Source organism: Geotrypetes seraphini, chromosome 10, assembly GCF_902459505.1.
Source record: "Geotrypetes seraphini chromosome 10, aGeoSer1.1, whole genome shotgun sequence".
Classification (NCBI taxonomy): Eukaryota; Metazoa; Chordata; class Amphibia; order Gymnophiona; family Dermophiidae; genus Geotrypetes; species Geotrypetes seraphini.
Window position 1 is genome coordinate 43,856,814 of NC_047093.1, and position 22,173 is coordinate 43,878,986.

The 22,173-nt window shown below is 41.6% G+C and overlaps 1 protein-coding gene across 2 annotated transcripts in view; it reads right to left on the minus strand.

Annotated features, from left to right (window-relative positions):
* TBCD (tubulin folding cofactor D) overlaps window positions 1–22,173 on the minus strand; it is a 487,835-nt gene that overhangs the window by 360,396 nt on the left and 105,266 nt on the right. For both annotated transcript variants that reach the window (XM_033961208.1, XM_033961209.1), the window contains 3 exons: window positions 13,711–13,756; window positions 11,182–11,314; window positions 8,028–8,158 (listed from right to left, as the gene is read on the minus strand). In XM_033961208.1, the coding sequence (XP_033817099.1) occupies window positions 8,028–8,158; window positions 11,182–11,314; window positions 13,711–13,756 (310 nt within the window). The remainder of the gene's footprint in view (window positions 1–8,027; window positions 8,159–11,181; window positions 11,315–13,710; window positions 13,757–22,173) is intronic.

Here is a 22,173-nt window from a genome sequence, read left to right on the forward strand (position 1 = left end):
TCCTCTTCCATCATCAATATACTCTTATTGATTACACTCAACAACCCTGCAGCTGATCCCAACAAGAGAAAATCATCACTAATTGAAACCTCTACTTCCAAACCTTTCATCAGGTGGCCCTCTTAACTCTTCCCTACCCTAAGAATTTAGCTGGCCTGGTGGTAGAGTTCCTGCCTCTGTACCTAGAAGTTGTGAGATCCTGCAACCCCAGACAAGTCACTTAATCCTCCACTACCCACCACTCTAAATAGTTAACCACAAAGCACAGTTACTTACCGTAACAGGTGGTATCCAGGGACAGCAGGCAGCTAGTCTCACATATGGGTGATGTCATCCACAGAGCCCCGATGCGGAAAGCCTCACAAGCAGACTTACTTGTAGAAACCCTAGAAGTTTTGCGACTGCCGCACCGCGTATGCGTGAGTGCCTTCCCACCCAGCATAGGGCACATCTCCTCAGTTCAGATAGCTAGCAGAGAAGTAAACCAGGGGAGGTGGGTGGGTTGTGAGAATAGCTGCCTGCTGTCCCTGGATAACATCTGTTACAGTAAGTAACTGTGCTTTATCCCAGGACAAGCAGGCAGCCTATTCTCACATGTGGGTGACCTCCAAGCTAACCAGAATGGGATGGTGGGAGTGTTGGCAATTTAGGAGAATAAATTTTGTAATACTGCCTGGTCAAAATGGCCATCTCGTCTGGAGAAAATATCCAGACAATAATGAGAGGTGAAAGTATGAACCGAGGACCAAGTGGCAGCTTTGCAAATTTCCTCAATAGGAGTAGATCTGAGGAAAGCTACAGATACTGCCATGGCTCTGACTTTGTGGGCTGTGACTCGACTCTGTAGATGCAGTCCAGCCTGGGCATAGCAGAAAGAGATGCAAGCAGCCATCCAGTTGGAGAGGGTGCGCTTAGAAATGGGATGTCCCAACATGTTTGGATCGAAGGAGACGAAAAGTTGAGGAGCAGATCCGTGCGGTTTGGTGCATTCTAAGTAGAAGGCCAAAGCACACTTGCAGTCCAGAGCTAATTCTCCAGGATGAGAAAAAACACTGGAAGTACAATAAATTGATTGAGATGAAATTCTGAAACCACTTTAGGTAAGAATTTAGGTTGAGTACTGAGGATCACCTTATCATGATGGAATACTGTGAAAGGTGGATCAGCAACTAAAGCTTGTAGCTCACTAACTCGTCTAGCAGAAGTGAGTGCAATGAGAAAAACTACTTTACAAGTGAGGTATTTAAGATGAGCCAAAGCCATGGGTTCAAAGGGAGGCTTCATCAGTTGAGCAAGAACATTGAGATCCCAAACCACTGAAGGTGGCTTAAGAGGTGGTTTGATATTGAAAAGTCCTTTCATGAATCTGGAAACCACAGGATGAGCAGAGAGAGGTTTCCCTTCAATTGGCTGATGGAAAGCCACAATTGTACTGAGAAGGATTCGGATGGATGTTGACTGGAGGCGAGAGGTATACAAGTGCAACAGATAATCCAAGACGGAAGACAAAGAGGTAGACTGAGGCTCCTTGTGATGAGTGGTGCACCAAACAGAAAATCTAGTCCATTTCCGGTTGTAGCATTTTCTAGTGGCAGGATTCCTGGAAGCCTCTAAAATGTCCTGAACAGATTGGGAAAACTATAAAGTAGAATTCAGGTTGAGAGGTACCAAGCTGTCAGATGTAGAGACTGCAGGTTGGGATGAAGTAGAGATCCTTGACTCTGTGTAAGTAGAGAGAGAAAGACTGATAGAAGGAATGGCTCCCTGCTGCTGAATTGAAGTAGAAGGGAGAACCACAATTGTCTGGGCCACCGAGGAGCTATCAGAATCATGGTGGCTTGTTCGGTTTTGATTTTGACAAGAGTCCTGAGAATCAGAGGGAATGGAGGGAACGCATACAGAAACTTGTCCGTCCATTCCAGAAGAAAAGCATCTAGTCGGTGAGGAGAGTATATCCTTGAGCAGAACTGAGGCAATTTGGTGTTGTGAGGAGACGCAAAGAGGTCTATCTGAGGAGTCCCCCACTGAGAGAAAATGTAATGAAGAGGCGATGAATTGAGTGTCCATTCGTGAGGTTGGAGAAGGCGACTCAATTTGTCCGCCAGACAGTTTTGCTTCCCTTGAATGTAGACAGCTTTCAGGACGATGTTGTGAGAGATAGCCCAAGTCCAAAGATTCAGAGCTTCCTGGCAAAGAGGGAGAGACCCTGTTCCTCCCTGCTTGTTGACATATACATAGCGAATTGATTGTCCATTCGAATGAGGACTACTTTGTCGTGAAGAAGATGCTGAAAAGCCTTGAGAGCTTTGAAGATTGCTCTGAGTTACAACAGATTGATGTGACACATGCGATCCGTGCTGGACCAAAGGTCTTGAGTATGGAAACCATCGAGATGTGCCCCCCCAAGCGTAGGTCGAAGAATCGGTCATGAGGACCTTCTGATGAGGGGGTGTTTGAAACAACAAACCTCTGGAGAGATTGGAAGAGAGCATCCACCAGTGGAGAGATTGCTTGAATGAGGGAGTTATTTTGATTTGAAGAGAGAGAGGGTCGAAAGCCTGATTCCACTGAGATGCCAGGGTCGACTGAGGAACCCTGAGATGAAGTCTGGCAAAAGGAGTCACGTGAACTGTAGAAACCATGTGACCCAAAAGAACCATCTTGTGCCTCGCCAAAATTGAATTGAGGGAAGACACTTTGTTGCATAATTGAAGAAGAGCATCTAGACGTTGTTGAGGAAGGAATGCTCTGAGTTGAACAGTGTCCAGAACAGCTTCAATGAACTGTAAGTTCTGAGAGGGCTGGAGCTGGGATTTGGGAAAGTTGATTTCGAACCCCAAACTTTGTAGGAACCAGATAGTCCGTTGGGCTGCTACAATAAACCCTTTGATATGTTGAATCTTTGATGAGCCAGTCATCCAGGTACAGGAACACCTGAAGACTATGGTTCCGCAGAGCTGCTGCAACTACAATTAGGCACTTGGTGAACACTCTTGGAGATGATGCAAGACCGAAGGGCAGCACTCTGTACTGGAAATGCAAATTCCCCACCCGAAATCTGAGGTACTGATGGGAGGCTGGATGAATGGGAATGTGAGTGTAAGCCTCCTTGAGATCTAGAGAACATAATCAATCGTTCTGATCTAGAAGGGGATATAAGGATGCCAGGGACAACATGCAAAATTTTCTTTCACCAAAAATTTTTTGAGGGCCCTGAGATCCAATATAGGCCGCAGATCGCCCATTTTCTTCGGAACAAAGAAGTAACAGGAGTAAAAACCCCTGCTCTTCTATTCCAAAGGAACCTCCTTGATGGCACGGAGATGAAGTAGAGTTTGAGCTTCCTGAAGAAGGGCAGTCTGGGATGGATTGGAAAGACACTCTCTTGGAGGAAGCTCTGGTGGAATCTAAGTGAAATGAAGAGAATATCCTTCCCTGTTGATTGACAGCACCCAGAGGTCTGATGTAATGGTCTACCATCGATGGTAAAAAAAATGGAGATGACCTTCTATGGGAAGGGGAGAAGACAGAGGCAGAATGATGGAGGTTATGCTATGTTTGAGACAGTCAAAAAGGCTGAGAAGCCTTGGGTGCAGCAGAAGGCTGAGGTTTCTATTGCTTCTGCTGCTGTTGTTGTGATTTCTTTAGGAAGTGCTCGAGTGTAAGGAGCTGCTCTCGGAGGATAACATCTTTGATAGGATGGAAGAGGTCGAGAAGGCTTGGAAGGAGCTGGCTTAGGTTTCAGTCTGACTATGGAAGCAACAGATTTCTCATGCTCAGACAACTTCTTAGTAGCCGCCTCAATGGATTCATCAAAGAGGTCATTGCCCTCATAAGGGATATTGGCCAGACGATCCTGAATGTTGGGGTCCATGTCAATAGTGTGAAGCCAGGCAAGCCTGCGCATCGCTACTGAGAAAGCAATGACCCTTGAAGAAAGCTCAAAGGCATCATAAGATGATTGGAGAAGGTGTAACCTGAGTTGAACCAGTGTAGCAATGACTTGCTGGAACTCCAAAAGCCTGTGCTAAGAAAGATCTTTAGCAAAGTCAGGTAATATGTCAATAAAATATTTGAAATAGGTAGTAAAGATGAAATTATAATTCAAAACTCTGGATGCCATCATAGAATTTTGATATAGGCGACGGCCAAACTTCTCTTCCAGGAGGAACGGTAGCATAGACTCTGGAAGGATTATTCCTCTTCAAGGTAGATTCCACAAGAAGAGACTGATGAGAAAGTTGAGTGTTCTCAAAGCCCTTGCAATGTACAGTTCTATACCTCGATTCCAGCTTGCCTGGAACAGCAGGAATGGAATAAGGAGTTTCCAGATTCCGTTTGAAAGTCTGGGAAAGAAGCTTGTTGAGAGGGAGTTTGAAAGACTCTGCAGGAGGTCGAGGCAAACCCATTTCTTCTAAATACTCCTTAGAGTACTTAGAACCAGAGTCCAATTTGAGATCCAGGTCCTCAGCCATCTGACGGAGGAAGGAGGAAAAGGATAATTGATCCGCAAAAGGATGGCCTCGAGAGGGACTCGATGACCTCGAGGCGCCTCAAGTAGAGAACGAAGGCGAAACCTCTCTGGAGTATTGATATCCAAGTGAATAAGCAGACATGGACGAGTCACTGAGAGAAGCAGAACTCGCAGGTTCTGCTAACGGTGTCCTCAATCGAGAGGTTAGAGGCCTTGAAGAGCGAGGCTTGTCTCTTGAAGAGGACCTGCACCTCAATGAGTGCCTCGACTGGCTATAGGAGTGATGCCTGGAAGCAGGTTGTGCTCGAGGTCGAGGAGAAGGGGAGGATGTGAGGATGAAGACTGTAAGCTGTAGAACGAAGACAAGACACCATAGAAGACTCAGTTGTTTGGATCGAGGTATCTCTAAGCACACCCCAAGATTCGGCTCCTTGTATCGAGTGTGAAGAACCAGACCTGACACTCGCAAAGACTCAACTCCTTGCATAGAGTGTGTAGATTCAGCTCGAAGCACAGGTAGGGACTCGACTCCTTGTGAGACTGCTGAGTGCCCAGGCTGGACTGCAGGAGGCAGAGTCGAGACAGGAATATGTTTGGCAAGTAATTTACCAAACTCCCGCTCTAAAACGGTCTAGATAGTAGCCTGCAATTGTGTATCCGAGTCTTTAACTGGAACACTTGCAGAGGCTAAAGGTGACGAAGACGTATGCTTTGCCTTGGAGGAATGCTTCTTGGGCAGCTTAAGAACTACTGCTGGAAGTTTCTGCTGAGGTATCTGACCTGAGGGATGCCCAGGAGTAGACTCAGCTGAAGTCATCGAAAACGAGGACTTTCCAAATGAGTAAGGCTTGATGACAGTCGAAGCCGAAGTCTAGATGGAAAGCTTGACCAAGTCAGAGGCCGAGGTCGAGACCAGGGTGTGGGATTCCATTCCAAAAATCTTCCCCACTTGAACTCGACGGCATTTAATGGCTCGAGGTTGAAGGGTAGCACAGCGAACGCACAACTCTGGGCAATGGTCAGGCCCCAAACACTTCAGCTATGTTCCACCACCCCTACGCACCAGAATGGACACTGCTTTGATCTTGTCCTTTCAATTATCAATTGATTCTTCCCCTCTCTGACCATCTGACAAACTTCATGCCCCCCGACACATCTGATCCTCAGCAAAACATTCAGAAATCTTCAAGCTATTGACCAATACACTCTCTCCGCCACTGTCTCCCCCCTCCTTTCAAACATTACAATATGTAAATCTGCCAATGACGCAGTAATTTCCTATACTATTCTATTCTCTGCTCTTGACACCCTCGCTCCTCCCAAGTCATGTTGTGTAAGGTGTGCCAAACCCCAGCCCTGGTTGAACTCTAAAATCTACTACTTAAGTTCCTGTGCCTGATCTGCAGAATGTTACTGGCTGAAATTCCGTGATCATGCTGACTTCGTACACTTCAAATTTCTGCTGACCTCCTTCCAATCTGCCCTTTCGCTTGCAAAACAAGATTACTATGCCTGCTTAAAATATATTCCTCAGAGCAGTGTACCAGGCAGGAAAACAAAATATCTTAGCATACAAACTGAGCAGGCTACTTCAACCACATGAGTAGTTGCTCAACATGCCCCTCTTGCAACAGATCTTCTCAGATTGTGGTTGTGGGGGTCCCCCAATCTTTTGCTCTTCTGTTCTAGACTCTCAATTTTCTAGAGTCAGACACCTTTCTCTTCAACTGGTGAGACAAGTTCCTAAATGCATTCCCTCCAAGTCCTCTAGTCGGGAGGAGACTACTCAAACTTCGCCAAGAACAAGCTACCATGATTCTCGTAGCACCTCAGTGGCCACATCAGCCATGGTTTTCTCTCCTCCAACTAAGTATATGGGAACCTAATATACTCTAGTTGTTTCCAACATTACTGACCCAGAACCAAGGCTCTCTCCTTCATTCCAATCTATGTTCATTAGCACTCATAGCATGGTATCTCTGTCTCAACGAGTAGATGCTTTCACACTATGTGCATCAGTGCCAAAAATTATACCACCTCAAAAGCACTTTATAGCTATTTTCCACCAAAGTAGTAGCTAAATCCAAAGAATTAATATGATATCACGTGCCCTCCCATTCCTGCATTGTAATGGGAATACACTGGCTTCCAATTCCGGTAAGACTACTATTCAAATTCTACTATCTACTATTTAAAACCATAAACGGTGACAGCCCAACCTACCTGAACAACCACCTCATCCAAACTACATCAACTAAACACAGGAAAACCCACACTCCATTCACGCACTCTCCAATCAAAGAAGTCAAACGGAAAAAAAAAACATATGATGGCCTCCTAGCCACACAAGCAGCAAAACTTGACAACCAAATCTTCAATCTACTATACTTATGATCCCAGACTACAAAACATTCAGAAAAGAAGTAAAGACGCTACTTTTCAAGAAATTCCTGCAAACGACTTAATACCACTAGCTCCTTCCCACTTCCCAATACCCTCCCAATTCCCCAAAGCAACCTCATCTATTCTTTACCTCCTCTTGAAATTGCCAGATATCTTCTTCTTGTAATACGTATTTTGTAATTCTTTTGCAATCCACCTTGAACCGCAAAGCAATGGCGGAATAAAAATCTCTAATGTAATGTAATGTAAATCCATATCCCAGGCTAGCATTTATTTTAAGGGTTCCTCTGCTCGTATATTTAAACATTGGTATATTGTAGAAATGGCACCATTCTGGAGAGTCAGGCACAGCAAACTCTCAAATTTAGTTTTTTCCCCCTCAACAGCTCCCCCTCAAGATTCCTGATTTATGGATATAATCTTGAACCTGCAAACAGGAAAATCCATACAGTCCCTGCAGTTCTCTAAAGGGTCAAACCTCCCCCTTATCTATCCATACTAGTTGTCCCACACAGACCAACCCCTAACACTCCCATCTTGCGAATATATCAGCTCTGCTCCCTGGAGTGAATTCAAGGTTAAATTGGACAGGAGCAAACCAAAAATATTTCCTCCCCTCCCCCTTATGATTCTAGGCAAGTCGCTAAAACTTTCGTTGCCTCAGGTACAAAATAAGTACCTGTCTAAAATACGTAAACTACAGAAAAAGCAATATACAAGTCCTATTCCCTTTACCCTCTATCACTAGGTGACATGCCATGGCCATGCTTTTCCCACGTTAATGCCCCTCTTGCAGCTGTACATTAGTGACTTAAGTGCAATGTTTAAAGAATAGCGCCTAGCACCCATACATGTAAATGGCAATAAGTGATGTCGTTTTCACAAATAGGTATGCCTATTCTATATATTAGTGTGTGTAAATGGTGGCTAAATTTAGGTGGCCATTATAGTATTACCATATATATGTCCTTAAGTGGAAAAAATACACTTATAGTTAATTTCCATAGATTCATGGTTTATGTCTTGGAAAGGCACACTTGATTATTCTCAAAGTTGCTCTAACATGTAAACATAAAAGAACTAATATTAATCAACAACATACTTAAAAGAGAGAAGCTACCAGGAAAGGAACACATGGTACCCAGCATACCTATAACATTCTCAATCTCACATGGAATATCATATTCCTCATCATCTTCCACTGCAGGCTTTGCTGGTCTGGCATGCCCCTGAGCTGAGACTTGTAGGTTGGCAGCTAGAGATCTGGAACCACGCTGGTACCTATATGAGAAAAATAGTTTTATTAACAATGTTTTATTTGGCAAGCAATAAGACAAATACGTTCCGATCCAGTCAAGTCTGGAATAAAAGTCATCAAAAATGGAGTTTCTTAGCGCTAGGAACCGTGATTAACTTTAGGCACGGTCATTTACACCAACGGGAATGTTGTGCAAATCCTCATGCCTAAATTATGTGTGAATTCCCCACTTATTCTATAACTACGCATATAACTTGGAGGAACACCCCCGATCCACCCCTACCTTCCATTTCTTCATCTCATTTTGGGCTTGTGAGTAAAATTTAGACACGAATCCCACGCCTAAATTTACACATGTACAAATTATTTAAATTCAATTAACATCAACAATTGCCCAAATATGTGCACATAATTTTAGCACTTTGCACTTTTTATAAAATTCAGGGGCATGGGAACAAACATAAGCCAAAGTCACGATGAACTTTCAACATGGTAGCACTGCATAACTTCAAGTGCATGCACACCAAGAACTGGGTTTGAGCAGCAATGATTTAGTGGAACTAATGTAAATACCTATAATACTGAAGGTGGAATAGAATGATTTAACAATTAAAGCAGTGGGTCCCAAACTTTTTTGGTTCACAGTGCCCTTAGTGTTTAAGCAATTTTTTCATGGGCCCCAGGCCAACATTTCTACTCAGGCCTTCTCCTCCCCTCCCCCTTCAGTGACATTGGCAGCCACAACTAAGGTGTGAATTCCTATCTTTGCTGCTACTACTACTACCACTAATCATTTCTATAGCACTACAAGACTTACACAGCGCTGTACACGTTACATGCAGGCATCTGTCCCTGATGTGTTCACAATCTTAATCACAATCTGGGGAAATGGAGAGTGTTCTGCAGTAGTACAACCTCAGCACTCTGAGGTTGTGGGTTCAAACTCACGCTGCTACTTGTGACCCTGAGCAAGTCACTTAATCCCCTCATTGTTCCAGGTATATTAGATAGATTGTGAGCCCACCAGGACAGGCAGGGAAAAATGCTTAAGAATCTGAATAAAATTAATGTAAACCGTTCTAAGCTCCCCTGGGAGAATGGTATAAAAAATTTAGTTAATAAATAAAATGGATGATTAAGTAACTTACTCAAGGTCACAAGGAACTACAGTGGAAAAGTCACTTAACCCTCCATTGTCCCAGGTACTACAAAACTTTACTGGCACAGTTGCCCAAGCCCTAAGCTCCAATGATGCCTTAGGAAGTTAGAGGCATGCTTCAGCCACCGACACCAGCTCTCCTGTGCAAGCTGCAGGCAGCATGGAGCTCGGGGCTTGGGCAACAGACAACTTTAGCTGGCAGGCCTGGGCATCTCCGCAATTTGGAAGGTGGTCCCAAAATATGCTGCAGCTCTGCTGCGAGTTTGTTTGTGGCGCCCATAGGCACTGCAAGCACAGTTTGGGAACCACTGAAATAAAGGTTAACAAATCACCAGAACAAGATGGTATTCATGCCAGAGATCTGAAGAACTCAAACATAAAATTGCACACCTTTTTCCAGCAAACTGCAACGCCTCTTTGTAGACGCAGCCACAATTTCATGGACGCCCAAGTTTAAAATTTGCACCTAATTCAATAGGCGTGGGCATGGTTTGAGAAATGTCTCAATTTGGGCATCCATTGATTCATTTACATAACACTGAGCGACCTAGGATATCAATATAATGCCTATTTTGTAGACGAATGGAACCAGGTCTACTTTTGAGCTTAGTTTGGGCTTCAAATAGACCTAGACTGCAGACATAACTTCATTTGCAAAAGGTTAAAAACAGATACAGACCTTAGCATGGCTTATACTTCATTGCAAATGGAGGTTTGCAGCTGCACAATGATGATCTCATTGTGAGATCATCAAGGTGCACCTGCAAGGTAGAATGCCACAATTAAAATATGTGCTGGGGGAGTTGGTGGGGATTTGAATTTATGACCTCTGGAAGAGGAGCACAGGGCTTTTACTTATTGAGCTATAGCAGTTTCCAGGCGGGTGTCTCTGACTGCCCTGTGATATAATAGCTTAGAGATCTGCTAAGCTGTCATATCACAGGGCAGTCAGAGACACCTGCCTGGAAACTGCTATAGCTCAATCCCATCACCTATTTAGCAGATCGTATTAAGGACATCCAAACTGAGCCAAAGTTCCGGAAGAACGTCCAAAGAGTGCCTTAGTTCCATCTATAGAACTCAGGTCTATCTGAAGCCTAAACTGTGCTCAAAAGTAGACTTCCTTACAATGCCTATAAAACCCAGTTTTACAATTGCTATGTAGCTTGCTAGCTCACTCTGTAGCACACTGATTAAACCTATACTCTTCTATCCTAATGTTGCTGGTTCAAATCCCAGTCACTCTGTCTGATGGAAGAGAAATAAAAGCATTAACTCCTAGTATTACAATTATAATGAAAAACAGCATAAAATCACCATTTTAATAACATAATAATAAAATATTATAACATTAAGAACATTGTTTGGACGTTTAAATCTCACCTAAAACCTAATTCTCTAAAGGACGCCTAAAAAGTTAGATGCCTAAACTGTGCTGAACTCTGCTGAGTGCGATTCTACAAAGGACGCCTAACTTAGGCACCTAAACAGCACCTAACTTTAGATGCATTTTGCAGAATCAGGGCCTTTGTTTCAAATAAAAGCACACCTCCATCATGCATATATATATATTGTGATTTCTAATAAGTAAGCATCCACATTAATGAAAAAAAGTCTCAGTATTCAAAATTTGCTAATAAATTAAGACATGACATTAGAATCAAATACTTATTATGTGTTTTCTTAAACATGCCTTTTCAGTGCATACTTAAAGTATGGTACAGTATACAAGCAAAATCAAAACACTGGAATCAATAGTATGAAAAACATAAAATGTCAAATTAAATACTAGAACACAAATACAGAGGTAAAAGACCCTACAAAACCTACATCACAGTTTTGCATACAAATGATAGAATAAAGCAGTGCATAAAGGTATTCACAAACCTCCAGTGAGCTACCTTTGTTTTCAGAAAGGTAAGCCCAAGACGCTGTACAAGTTTCACTCCTAGCTTACGGAGAAGGGTCTGGTTACTTTCTGACAATCTGCAGCTCTCCAGACACATGAATACAGTACGAGCTGTAAAGGAAAATACATGCTCAACAGAAAATATTTGTGTGGTTCTTTGATATCTATTTGATTTCCATTAAATCTAGCTGAAGGATGCTAAACTATAAACATCTAGATTGTGACAGTGTCTATTACAGGATACCAATATAATATTTCAAAATTTATTTTCATAAGTTTCATAGCACTATAAAAATACAGTAGGTTTATTTCAGTTTTCAGTGCATAGCTACATTCACAGCCCCCATTTCCTACAGAGGATAAACAAATATGTAGATGGCACCAGAAATAAATTTAGTAACTACACATTTGCAGCTGACTTATATTACCCTAAGAGAGTGGTTATCAGGGCAAAATTGCCTGCACTGTTTACTTTAGTAGCCCATCAAATCAGTACAACATGCCTTGAAGAATAGCCTGATTTAAAGTGAACGTTTGAGAAGTATGAAGATGACTGTTTGCAAGAATATGAGTCAGTATTGTATGTACCTAACCTCCCCCCTTACAAAAAAAAAACTGCTAGATGAAAAACAGTAAGTTAGAGAGAAAAATAAATCAGTAACACAGAATGAAAAAATTAAATTTTAAACATAAGAACATAAGTTTGCCACTGCTTGGTTAGACCAGTGGTCCATCATGCCCAGCAGTCCACTCACACGGCGGCCCTTAGATCAAAAACCAGTGCCCTATTTGAGTCTAGCCTTACCTGCGTATGTTCTGTTCCAGTAGGAACTTGTCCAACCTTTTCTTGAATCCCTGAAGGGTACTTTCCTCTATAAAAGCCTCTGGAAGAGTGTTCCAGATTTCTACCACTCTCTGGGTGAAGAAGAACTTCCTTACATTTGTACAGAATCTATTCCCTTCTAACTTTAGTGTACAAGGATGGGCTTCTATAGTTGCAATAAGTTAGCCCTCTATATCTGCTAGTTCTGCATCCGTAGATTCAACCAACACAGACCTGACCACAGCTCGATCTTCTCCCTCCCTCCCCCCATCACCACAACCAGCAATTTTTCAGCCCTGCAGCAACAGTAACAGCTGTACTCAAAGGCTGCCTGCAGCCTGCACCAGACCTTTCCCTCTGTCCTGGTCCACCCCTTCTGATGCAACTTCCTGTATGGGCTGAGTCAGAGGGAAAGTCCAGTGTAGGGTGCAGGCCACAGGTAGCCTTTGAGTACAGCTTCCACTGGAACTGCAGGGTCAAAGATTGGCTGCAAAGGTGCTCTGTATGGTCCTGCGTAAGCAAACGAGCTGCGGTCTAGTCTATGATGGTGTGAGAGATACCAGACTATGCTGGGGAGGGGAGAGAGAGGGAATTAAGAGAACTTGAGCAGTTGTGGATTTTGGTATGGGGTTAGGGGTTTCCTGGAACCAATTCCCTGCGGATATCAAGGGACGACTGTATATACAGCATGGGATAAATATTCAGCTGGGGGCAGTGATCAGCAAAACGCTCACTGCCACCAGCTGAATATTGAATATCCAGTAACAGTTAGCTGTTAAGTCAATATTCAGAACTTAACAGATGCATAGGTTGCTACATAAAGATAGGACTTTGCTTCATGCGGTCATCCTGACTGGTAAAGTACTGAATCTGCCCCAGAACACTCCTCCCCCCCAAAAAAAAATAGCTGGTTTTAATTTAGGCACTAACTGCAAATTTCCTGCAGCAATAACCAGTTAAGTGCTGCTGAAAATTAGCAGATAGCCCCAAAGAAGTGATTTAACTGGTCAGTGATCCAATCATTTTTATTATCAATCAGCATGTATTTAATTCACACTTTTTGCGTCACTGCCATAGACTTTGCAAACAAAGGGCTGACTGCAACCCCACCCCAATCAAAATTTAATGAACTGTAGTTTGCATCCTGGGCAGCTAAAAATTGGTCACCATTGCCCTAGAACATTTTTTCTCATATCAATCTGAAAATTATGGAGCCATAACCAGGAAAAATGGAAGGGAGAATCCCACAGGAGCTTTGCTGCCAAAGGATTCTGCCCGTGATTTACTTGACCAAGGAGATATCCGGCAAACAGATAATCATTCTGAGAAAGTGGGAAACAGGACTATCACAGGGAGACACTACATGCCAGGCAAGAGATGCTGTCATCTTCCCTACCCTTCTGTTTACTCTCCTAGACTAGCTGCATAAATCCAATGGATTCTTCCACAGTGGTACATGATGGGCTGCTAATGATCAGCCGAGGAAGCATGCAGATACATCCAAGGAGGTACAAAGGAGAGTGTCTCACCCTTATTTCCTTCATTCTATGCACTTCTTTCCCCCAGCTTGGTGCACAAGGTAACAACTCAAAGGCTTTATGAAAGGCTCTGGTGAGAGGGGCTAGGAAGAAAACCAGAATAAACCCAGAGAGACAAAAAATTGAACAAAATAAGCTAGCCTTACCATATGGCAAGCAGTCTTCCCTTTTTCCATGTTTAAAGAGTTGAGCCTGTGAGGAAAAATAGCTTTAAAATTATGGAACTTTTTGGTCTTTATGAAAAGACAGTTTTCCAGTAATATGGTATGCCTAGTTATGCCTGTTTTTGCTTACAGATGAATATGACATTAAGAGGGCAATTCTCTAATAGTGCCACAATTTAGGTGCCTAAATGCAGCACCCTAAACACTAGTTCTAGATCGGCATCTGGACATCCAGATTCCATTTTAGAATACTAGTGTAAATCAGCATCTAAGTACCTACATTTAGGTGTGCCCACTTATACTATTTCAATAAGCAAGTGTAAATGTCTCAAATTTAGCTATAAATAGAATTCAACTATGTACAACCGTTCAAACAACTGAATTAAATTGAATTTGCATGTATAATACTTATTCACGCTTTAGCAGGAGCTTCAGAAGTGCATCAAATAAGTCATTCACCAGTTTGGAAACTTGCACTGAAATCGATCCGCTATGTGCAACTTTTTAACTTCTCCTATGCTCATTTCCTATGCAAATTTAGCTAGGCATACAAACTTACAGTATTCTATACGTTACATGCATAAATGTTGGATACACCCACACCACAGCCATATACATGTCGCCTTGCATTTACATACTAAGCAAGTCATGCACTAAAGTTAAAGAATATTGCTTAAATGTAGGCACCAGGTTATAGAACAGTGGTCTCAAACTCAAACCCTTTGCAGGGCCACAGTTTGGATTTGTAGGTACTTGGAGGGCCTCAGAAAAAATAGTTAATGTCTTATTAAAGAAGTGACAATTTTGCATGAAATAAAACTCTTTATTGTTTATAAATCTTTCCTTTTGGCTAAGTCTTAATAATAATATTGTAATTTATAACTAAAGAGACATATGATCAAGAAACTGTTTTATTCTGCTTTTGTGATTATGATAAACATACCGAGGGCCTCAAAATAGTACCTGGCGGGCCGTGAGTTTGAGACCAATGTTATAGAATGAGGGCGGTAAAATAACTATCAGGGCATGTTAAGATAGCTATTTCTGCACACACAAGCACTTAATATCAGTGGTGCCCAGATAACTTCTGACTCATGCCAACTCTACCCCAGCACTAACTTGGTAGTGCTCCATTCGTCTCTATCTGGTTATGTGATGTTGAAAATCTGGAGATCACCTTGTTAGCAGGAGCTAGCTGGGTACAAGAGGTTCTTGCTGAATATCAGCCCCTTAATGTTTTCAAAACCATATATCCTGAACTTGAAAATTTTAACATTTCTGTTTTCTAGTTATTGAATTTTTTTAAAAGGCTCCTTTTACAAAGCTGCAGTAGCAGCTGCTGCAGCGGTAATTGCTCTGATGTCCATAGGGATTTAATGGGCATCAAGCGTTTGCCCCATGGCTTTGTAAAAAGGGGGGGAGAGGGGTAAGTGAGTAATGCAATGCAATTTTGTGGAAGATGTTGGTAGCATACATTAATTAACAAAATGGAATGAAACCTGGCATGTGGAACAACAGCAAAGATACACTGAGTCTGAAAATGGGCCAAATTGGACTAGGAGTTCCAGAAGATCCAGTTCCACAAGATCTCACCCAAAATATAGCCCAAAGCAGACCTATGGGAAAAGTAGTTTCATCTTCCGTAGAATAGAAATTTAGAGTGAAGTGGAATAATTAGAAAGCAGGGCAAGACAGTTTAAAAGATGGAATTCCCTACTCTTCCAAATACCCATCTACCAACCTTACATTTGCCTCACCCATCAAGTACTACCATGCCCCCAAACATCTGCCCCTCCATCCTGCAAACTAGTGTATACCCCCAACCTATCTTAGTCCCTGTAATCTGCCCCACTCTCAAAAATTACCATACCCACAATTTGCAATACCCCACAACCTGCCTCAAAGTCCAAAACTATCCCCTGCAAATTACCCCATCCCTAAAACTAATCCCTAACCACCATTATCCAAACTACCACATAAGAGCCTCCATCCCCCTGCCTTAGTTGGATAGATGCAAAACTAACCCTCCCTTTTATGGAGCCATGTTAGGCTTTTTTATTGCTGGCTGCAGCAGTAAAAGCTCCGATGAATTACTGGGGAGGACGAGCTATAAAAATGAATAAATAAATAAATAAAAGGGGGTAAATTATTAGATGGCTTAAGTGTGTATGAGGAGTATGGGAATCCACCCAAAATTCCCCTTTCTTGCTCATGGACTTCCTGACATGGCAAACATTTACTGTATGTTGGCTACAGCATGTATGCAAAACAAAAAGGATATTAGGGGGTAACAATGGATCGTCATAGATAATGTGGGTCCAGAAAAAGATATTGAAGTCCAATGCCCCTAAAATGCCTTGAAAATGTGCAAGTTAATATTTAGCCTGCAATGGTCAGCATTTTTTAACATACCAGTTAGCACAGGCTTTTCATAAACAGATATTTAGTGCCAAGTGTTTACCTGGGTACCAGTGTTTGAATATCCAGGTATAATGCCAGGTTTTAACTAGGGAGCTGATTGTGGCTTCTATTGATAATGGAATGAGATGGTAGAGGTTAATGCTTTTTCAGTTAAACAGAAGTTTCTTTTCAATGTCCCACTCTAATAAATGGAAGATTAGAAGAAGTGGCTGCAGAGACTGTGATAAATAGCATAGAAACCTTTAATCTGATCCATCATTTCTTTGACCTTATCACAAAAAACAAAATGAAGTAGTTTCTCTCATGGAAAACACGTCAATGAGCTTTTCTTGAACATCATAGCTAAGGTCCATAGAAACACAATGGCAGATAAAGGCCAAATGACCCATCCAGTCTGCCCAAACAAAGCATCCAATATCTCCTCCTTTCCCTAAGAGATCCCATGTGCTTGTGCTTGTCCCATGCTTTCTTAAATTCAGTCTTTTTCTCTATCACCTCTATTCCATGCATATACCACCTTTTCTGTACAAAAGAATTTCCTTAGATTACTCCTAGCCTATCACCTCGTAACTTCATCCTAGGCCCTCTCATAACTAAGTTTTCTTTCAAATGAAAGAAATTCACCTCATACGCATTTATGTTGCATGATTGTATAGGACATCTATATCTACAGCAATAGATCTCAATGCAGTTTCAAAACATGAGACAAATAGCATACAGGACAGGGATGGGCAACTACGGTCCTCAAAGGCCACAACCCAGTCAAGATTTTCATGATGAATATGCATGAGACTGATTTGTATTCTATGAAGTATATGCAAATCAATCTCAAGCAAATTCATTGTGGTACTCTTGAAATCCCAACTGGGTTGTGGCCTTTGAGGACGGTGGTCTCCTATCCCTGATATAAGAAAAACTCAGTAAAACAAATAGTATATAAAATTTCATCCAACCTACAAGTCTTAATGAAAACTAGTCTCCTTTCTTTAGGTGTCCCTTGAAATACTTTCCTCACTCCTTACTTAGCACTGCATTTCAAGAAGCCTGGGAAGGAAGAAGTGGGCAGTGGTCACAGTTCAAGCCTCTCCCTTTTAAACATAGGGAAGGTAACTTGAATATGTTGACTGGGAGATCATCAAGAAAGAAAAGTCATCATTAAAGAGAAAGCTCTTATTCCAACAAAAATAGTCACACCTAACATCTTAATAATGATAGATCACGATCAGATCCATGAAGGGTGCATCAAGTTTTGTATACTTTAAACAGCTTTCAATTTTTGCCTGATATAAAAATGTTTAAAATGTAAGTAAGCTGAATTTTCCTTCAAGTTACACTATGTTCTTTCAGTGCACATAAGTGCCAACCTGACCAATCAAGTTGACAGATATAAACTCTATATGCTAAATATAAACAATGACACCACCTACAAATTAAAGAAACTAATAGTATAAACCTAATAGTATATGACTGTACCTAATCTGGTTTTGTTGCTTTAGAAAATAACAGTGTGGGGTGCAAACAGAACAAGTTTCTTAGTAATTATGCAAAATAAACCACACCTTCTAATTCTGTACTTAATGCACCTCATATGATTCTGTTCTTAATGAATCTTACTTCGTTTGGTTCGTTCTTATTTTCTTTATGGTCATTTTAAAATACTAGTGCAATTACTGGTTTTATCTCAATTGGAGTATTCCAAGTAACTCTATATACGTCAGAGCTAACCAAAAACAGTTGCAACAAAACACAGCTAGCCAAGCTTATATTTCATAAAGCTAGATTTGATCATGTATCGCTGCTATCGATTGATTTGTGCTGGCTGCCTATAAAGGTACAAATTTATTTTAAAATTTGCTGGGTTTTTTTTAAATAAAATTTTAGAAGGTTGCTGTTTAGTTAATATGACTCTGCTAATAACAAACGTTGCTTGCATAAGAGCGTGTAGTTTTAGTATATTACAAATTTCCAACTTATAAGGGTATTGTTATGAAAAATCTTTTAAATATCAAGAAGCCAAAACGTGGAACATGTTACTAGCAGACATAAGTCAGACAAACCAGGAGAAAGATCTCCACAATCCAAGCAGAAACAAACAAAGCACAGTGGAGATATGAAGTAATGGTGGTGCGCAATGTATTCAACAATTATAAAAGTCTGTGCACGACAGCTCGACACATGTTTCGGCCAGTGTGGCCTGCCTCAGGAGCCTTATTCAAAATATTCAGTTGCTTGAGTGGTGTAGCCTACAATGAATGAAACACCTCAACGAAGTGTTATGAATTTCAACTAATGAAGGTAACCATACTGGTCTCTATACACACAAACAGTACGGTATCTTCATTAGTTAAAATTCATAACACTTGGATGAGATGTTTCATCTGCTACTATCAATATACTAGTATCCCTCTGGCTCTAGCCACTGCCTTATCACACTGTTTTGCCTTGAAGTCAGTAGATATTCCACCCTACGGTCCTGACCCGATTCTCACGGATTATTTCCTGTTCCGAGTTTTGAAGAAATCTCTCTGTGGACAGCAGCAAGCTGTGACATCCTGGTTTGAAAAATTATTTTCAAAGGGGTTAAAGTCATTGCAGGAAAAGTGGATGAAGTGTATGGAGCTATCAGGGGACTATATTGAAAATTAAAACAGAAATGTTTTGAAAACTTTTCTTTTCTGAGGTAGATAAATTATTGAAAGCCCCTCATATCTTTCTAAATGTAAAACTCTAGTAAAGACCTGGCTTTTTAACCCAGCCTTTGTATACTACGTCTAATGTTAGAACTGAAGCTTTTTTTTATTCCCTATGTGTGCTGCAGTACTTTGTTGTGCCCTCCGTGGCCTCAGCCATTTGTGGTTATTTATGTCTTTGGTTTCATTTATCAAACTTACTTTCTTTTTTTGTTCACTGTCTTGATAGACTCCGAATAGTGGTATATTAGAAAGAAAATGGAGAAAAAAGAACCAAGATCAAATAAAAACCGAATGGAAAAAAATCAACAAACAATACAAAAATCAACTAAGGGATAAGAGGAAAAGCTACTATACTAACCTCATAGGCACGGAAACCCAAGACTCCAAAAAAATATTCCAAATCCTGAAAGAATTAACAGATACCAAACCATACACAACCACCACGAATACTCCTCCACCATCACCCACCCTCTTAGCAGAACACTTCAAGAACAAAATTATCAACACCAGAGCCACTCTCATCCTCAACCCATCCCATCAAAACCCAATCACAATCCACCCTCCAGGAAAAGAGGCAACTGCAGCAGACAGAATTTGGACTCAATTCCCCAACATACAATGGTCAGAATTCAACAAATTCTACAAAAAATACAGCCATGCCTCCTGTGACCTCAACCATTGCCCCTCATATCTCCTTACCACCTCTAGTGTAAAATTCCGCACCACAATTCTTCAATGGATTCAATTCACGCTCACAGAAGGCACATTCCCTGCTGACCTCAGCGAAATCGTCATCACCCCAATCCAAAAAGACCCAAAAGTACCACAAAACCACCCATCTAACTTTAGACCTATAGCCTCAATTCCGCTATATGTCAAAATTATAGAAGGCCTAGTAGCCAAACTCCTCACCAACTACATAGATGACCACAACCTACTCCACCCCATGCAATCAGGCTTCAGAACAAACTTCAGTACAGAGACACTACTAGGCTCCCTTATGGATACCGTCAGACAACACCTTAGTACAGGGAAAAAAATGCTTCTCATACAACTGGACTTAACTGCGGCATTCGACTTAGTGGATCACAACATCCTTCTACAGATCTTAGACGCAATAGGCATCTCAGACAAAGTATACTCTTGGTTTGAAGGATTCCTAAAACTCAGAACCTACAGCGTAAAATCAAACAAAGAAAAGTCAGAATCCTGGTCAAACCCCTGCGGCGTACCACAAGGATCTCCACTATCCCCCACCCTCTTCAATCTCTACACTGCTTCTCTAGGAACGCATCTGGACAATATGGGCATAACCACCTATAGTTATGCTGATGACATCACCATCCTCATCCCATACGATCAATCTAAACCTAACATGACAGACAAACTTCACCAAACACTTGAAACAGTCACAACCTGGATGAAAAATCACAAACTTAAACTCAACCAAGACAAAACCAAATTCATCCTTCTCGAAAATGACAAGATCCAAACCACAACCAACTTAGACATAAACGCAATCAAATATCCCATCCAAACCACCATAAAACTACTTGGCATGACCATAGACAGATGCTGCACTATGCAACCGCAAATAAATAAAACAATTCAGAAATCATTCGCAATCATGAGAAATCTGAGACAAGTCCGAAAATTCTTTGAAAGAACACAATTCCAACTTATAGTACAATCCCTAATACTAGGGATATTGGACTACTGCAACATCCTATTCCTTCCTTGCTCTGCAACTACGATTAGACAACTCCAAACAATCCAAAATACAGCTTTGAGACTCATCTACTCATTGAAAAAACATGACCACATCTCTGAAGCCTTCATCAACTCACATTGGCTTCCAATCCAAGAAAGAATCCAATTCAAATTCTACTGCATATTATTCAAAACCCTACACGGAGACAGTCCATCATACTTGAACAATCGCCTCATCCAAGCACCCACTACAAGACAAAGAAAAACGCACGCCCCATTCATACCCCCCCCAATCAAGGAAGTAAAAAGAACAAAACTTCACGACGGCCTCCTAGCCACCCAAGCCGCAAGGCTGGACAACCAGATCTCCAACCTCTTGATGACCACCCCAGACTATAGGACGTTCAGAAAAGAAATAAAAACCACACTTTTCAAGAAATTCCTGAAGCAGCAATAACTTCACGACCGTTTAGTAAATCTAAAACTGACATTTGATCTACCCACTACTGCACTAATAATAACAAAAGAAATTCCACTATGACCACCTATTAACTCTTTTACAAACCACCTCACCCTCAACAACCTGCTAAATGTTTATAAGACCTACAACTTACCTCTCTAGCTAATCATTGTAACTCTGTTTTTTTTAAACTAACCTTTTGTAATCCGCCTTGAACCGCAAGGTAATGGCGGAATAGAAATCCCTAATGTAATGTAATGTAATGTAATGTAATATTAAATTTACATAAAATAAATCAAAATCATGCCAAGGTTTCTTCCTGACCAGAGCAGAGCAGTCTTCTCTCCTCCTGTTGTGAGCATTATCATTGGATTTCTATGCTCCGAACACATATCCCTCCAAAGCCTCCTGAGGTGTTATTTTGCAGGAACAAGGAGTCATCTCAGATTCCCCATCCTTAAGGGTACCAGCAGGGGCTAAACCCGAGGCTCCCATCCCTCCCTCACAAGCACCGCATTACTTGGCACATGGCCATTGTTTTGTCATCATCCAAACTTTTCTGACTCCCTAGTATCGAGAATCATCCAATACTTAAACGCTCATAAACAGTTAGATGGGAATTCAGATTCCACCATTTCATGCGAAATTGGTAGTAATGGTATTCTTCATTCTTCCCTTAACTTATTTTTATAGCTTATTTTTTATAAGCCAACTCTTATAAATCTTTATTTAAATACTAGTGTTTAAACCCGTTACAATAACGGGTGCTAGAGTAGATGTCTGTATGTCTGTTTTTTGTTTTTTTATTTGTCTCTCTCTCTCTCCCTGGACGCTGTCTATCTGTCATTCTTTGTGTCTGTGTCTCTCCCTGGTCCCCTGTCTGTGCGTCTTTCTTTCTGTCTGTCTCCCTGGCCCCCCTGCTTGCCAAAGCAGCCTCCTTTCCCTCTCCCCCTGTTGTGCAATGCCTGCCTGCTTCTTGGCCCCCTTCTGTTCCCCCCCATGATTGCTGTCTGCCCCCAGAACAACCTTCCCCCCAAAGCAGCCCCCTTTCACTCCCCCCTGGCCCCAGTTGTGCCATGCCATGCCTGCCTGCTCTGTGGCCCCCTTATTTCCCCCCCCACCCATGATTGCTTTCTGCCCCCAGAACAACCATCCCCCCAA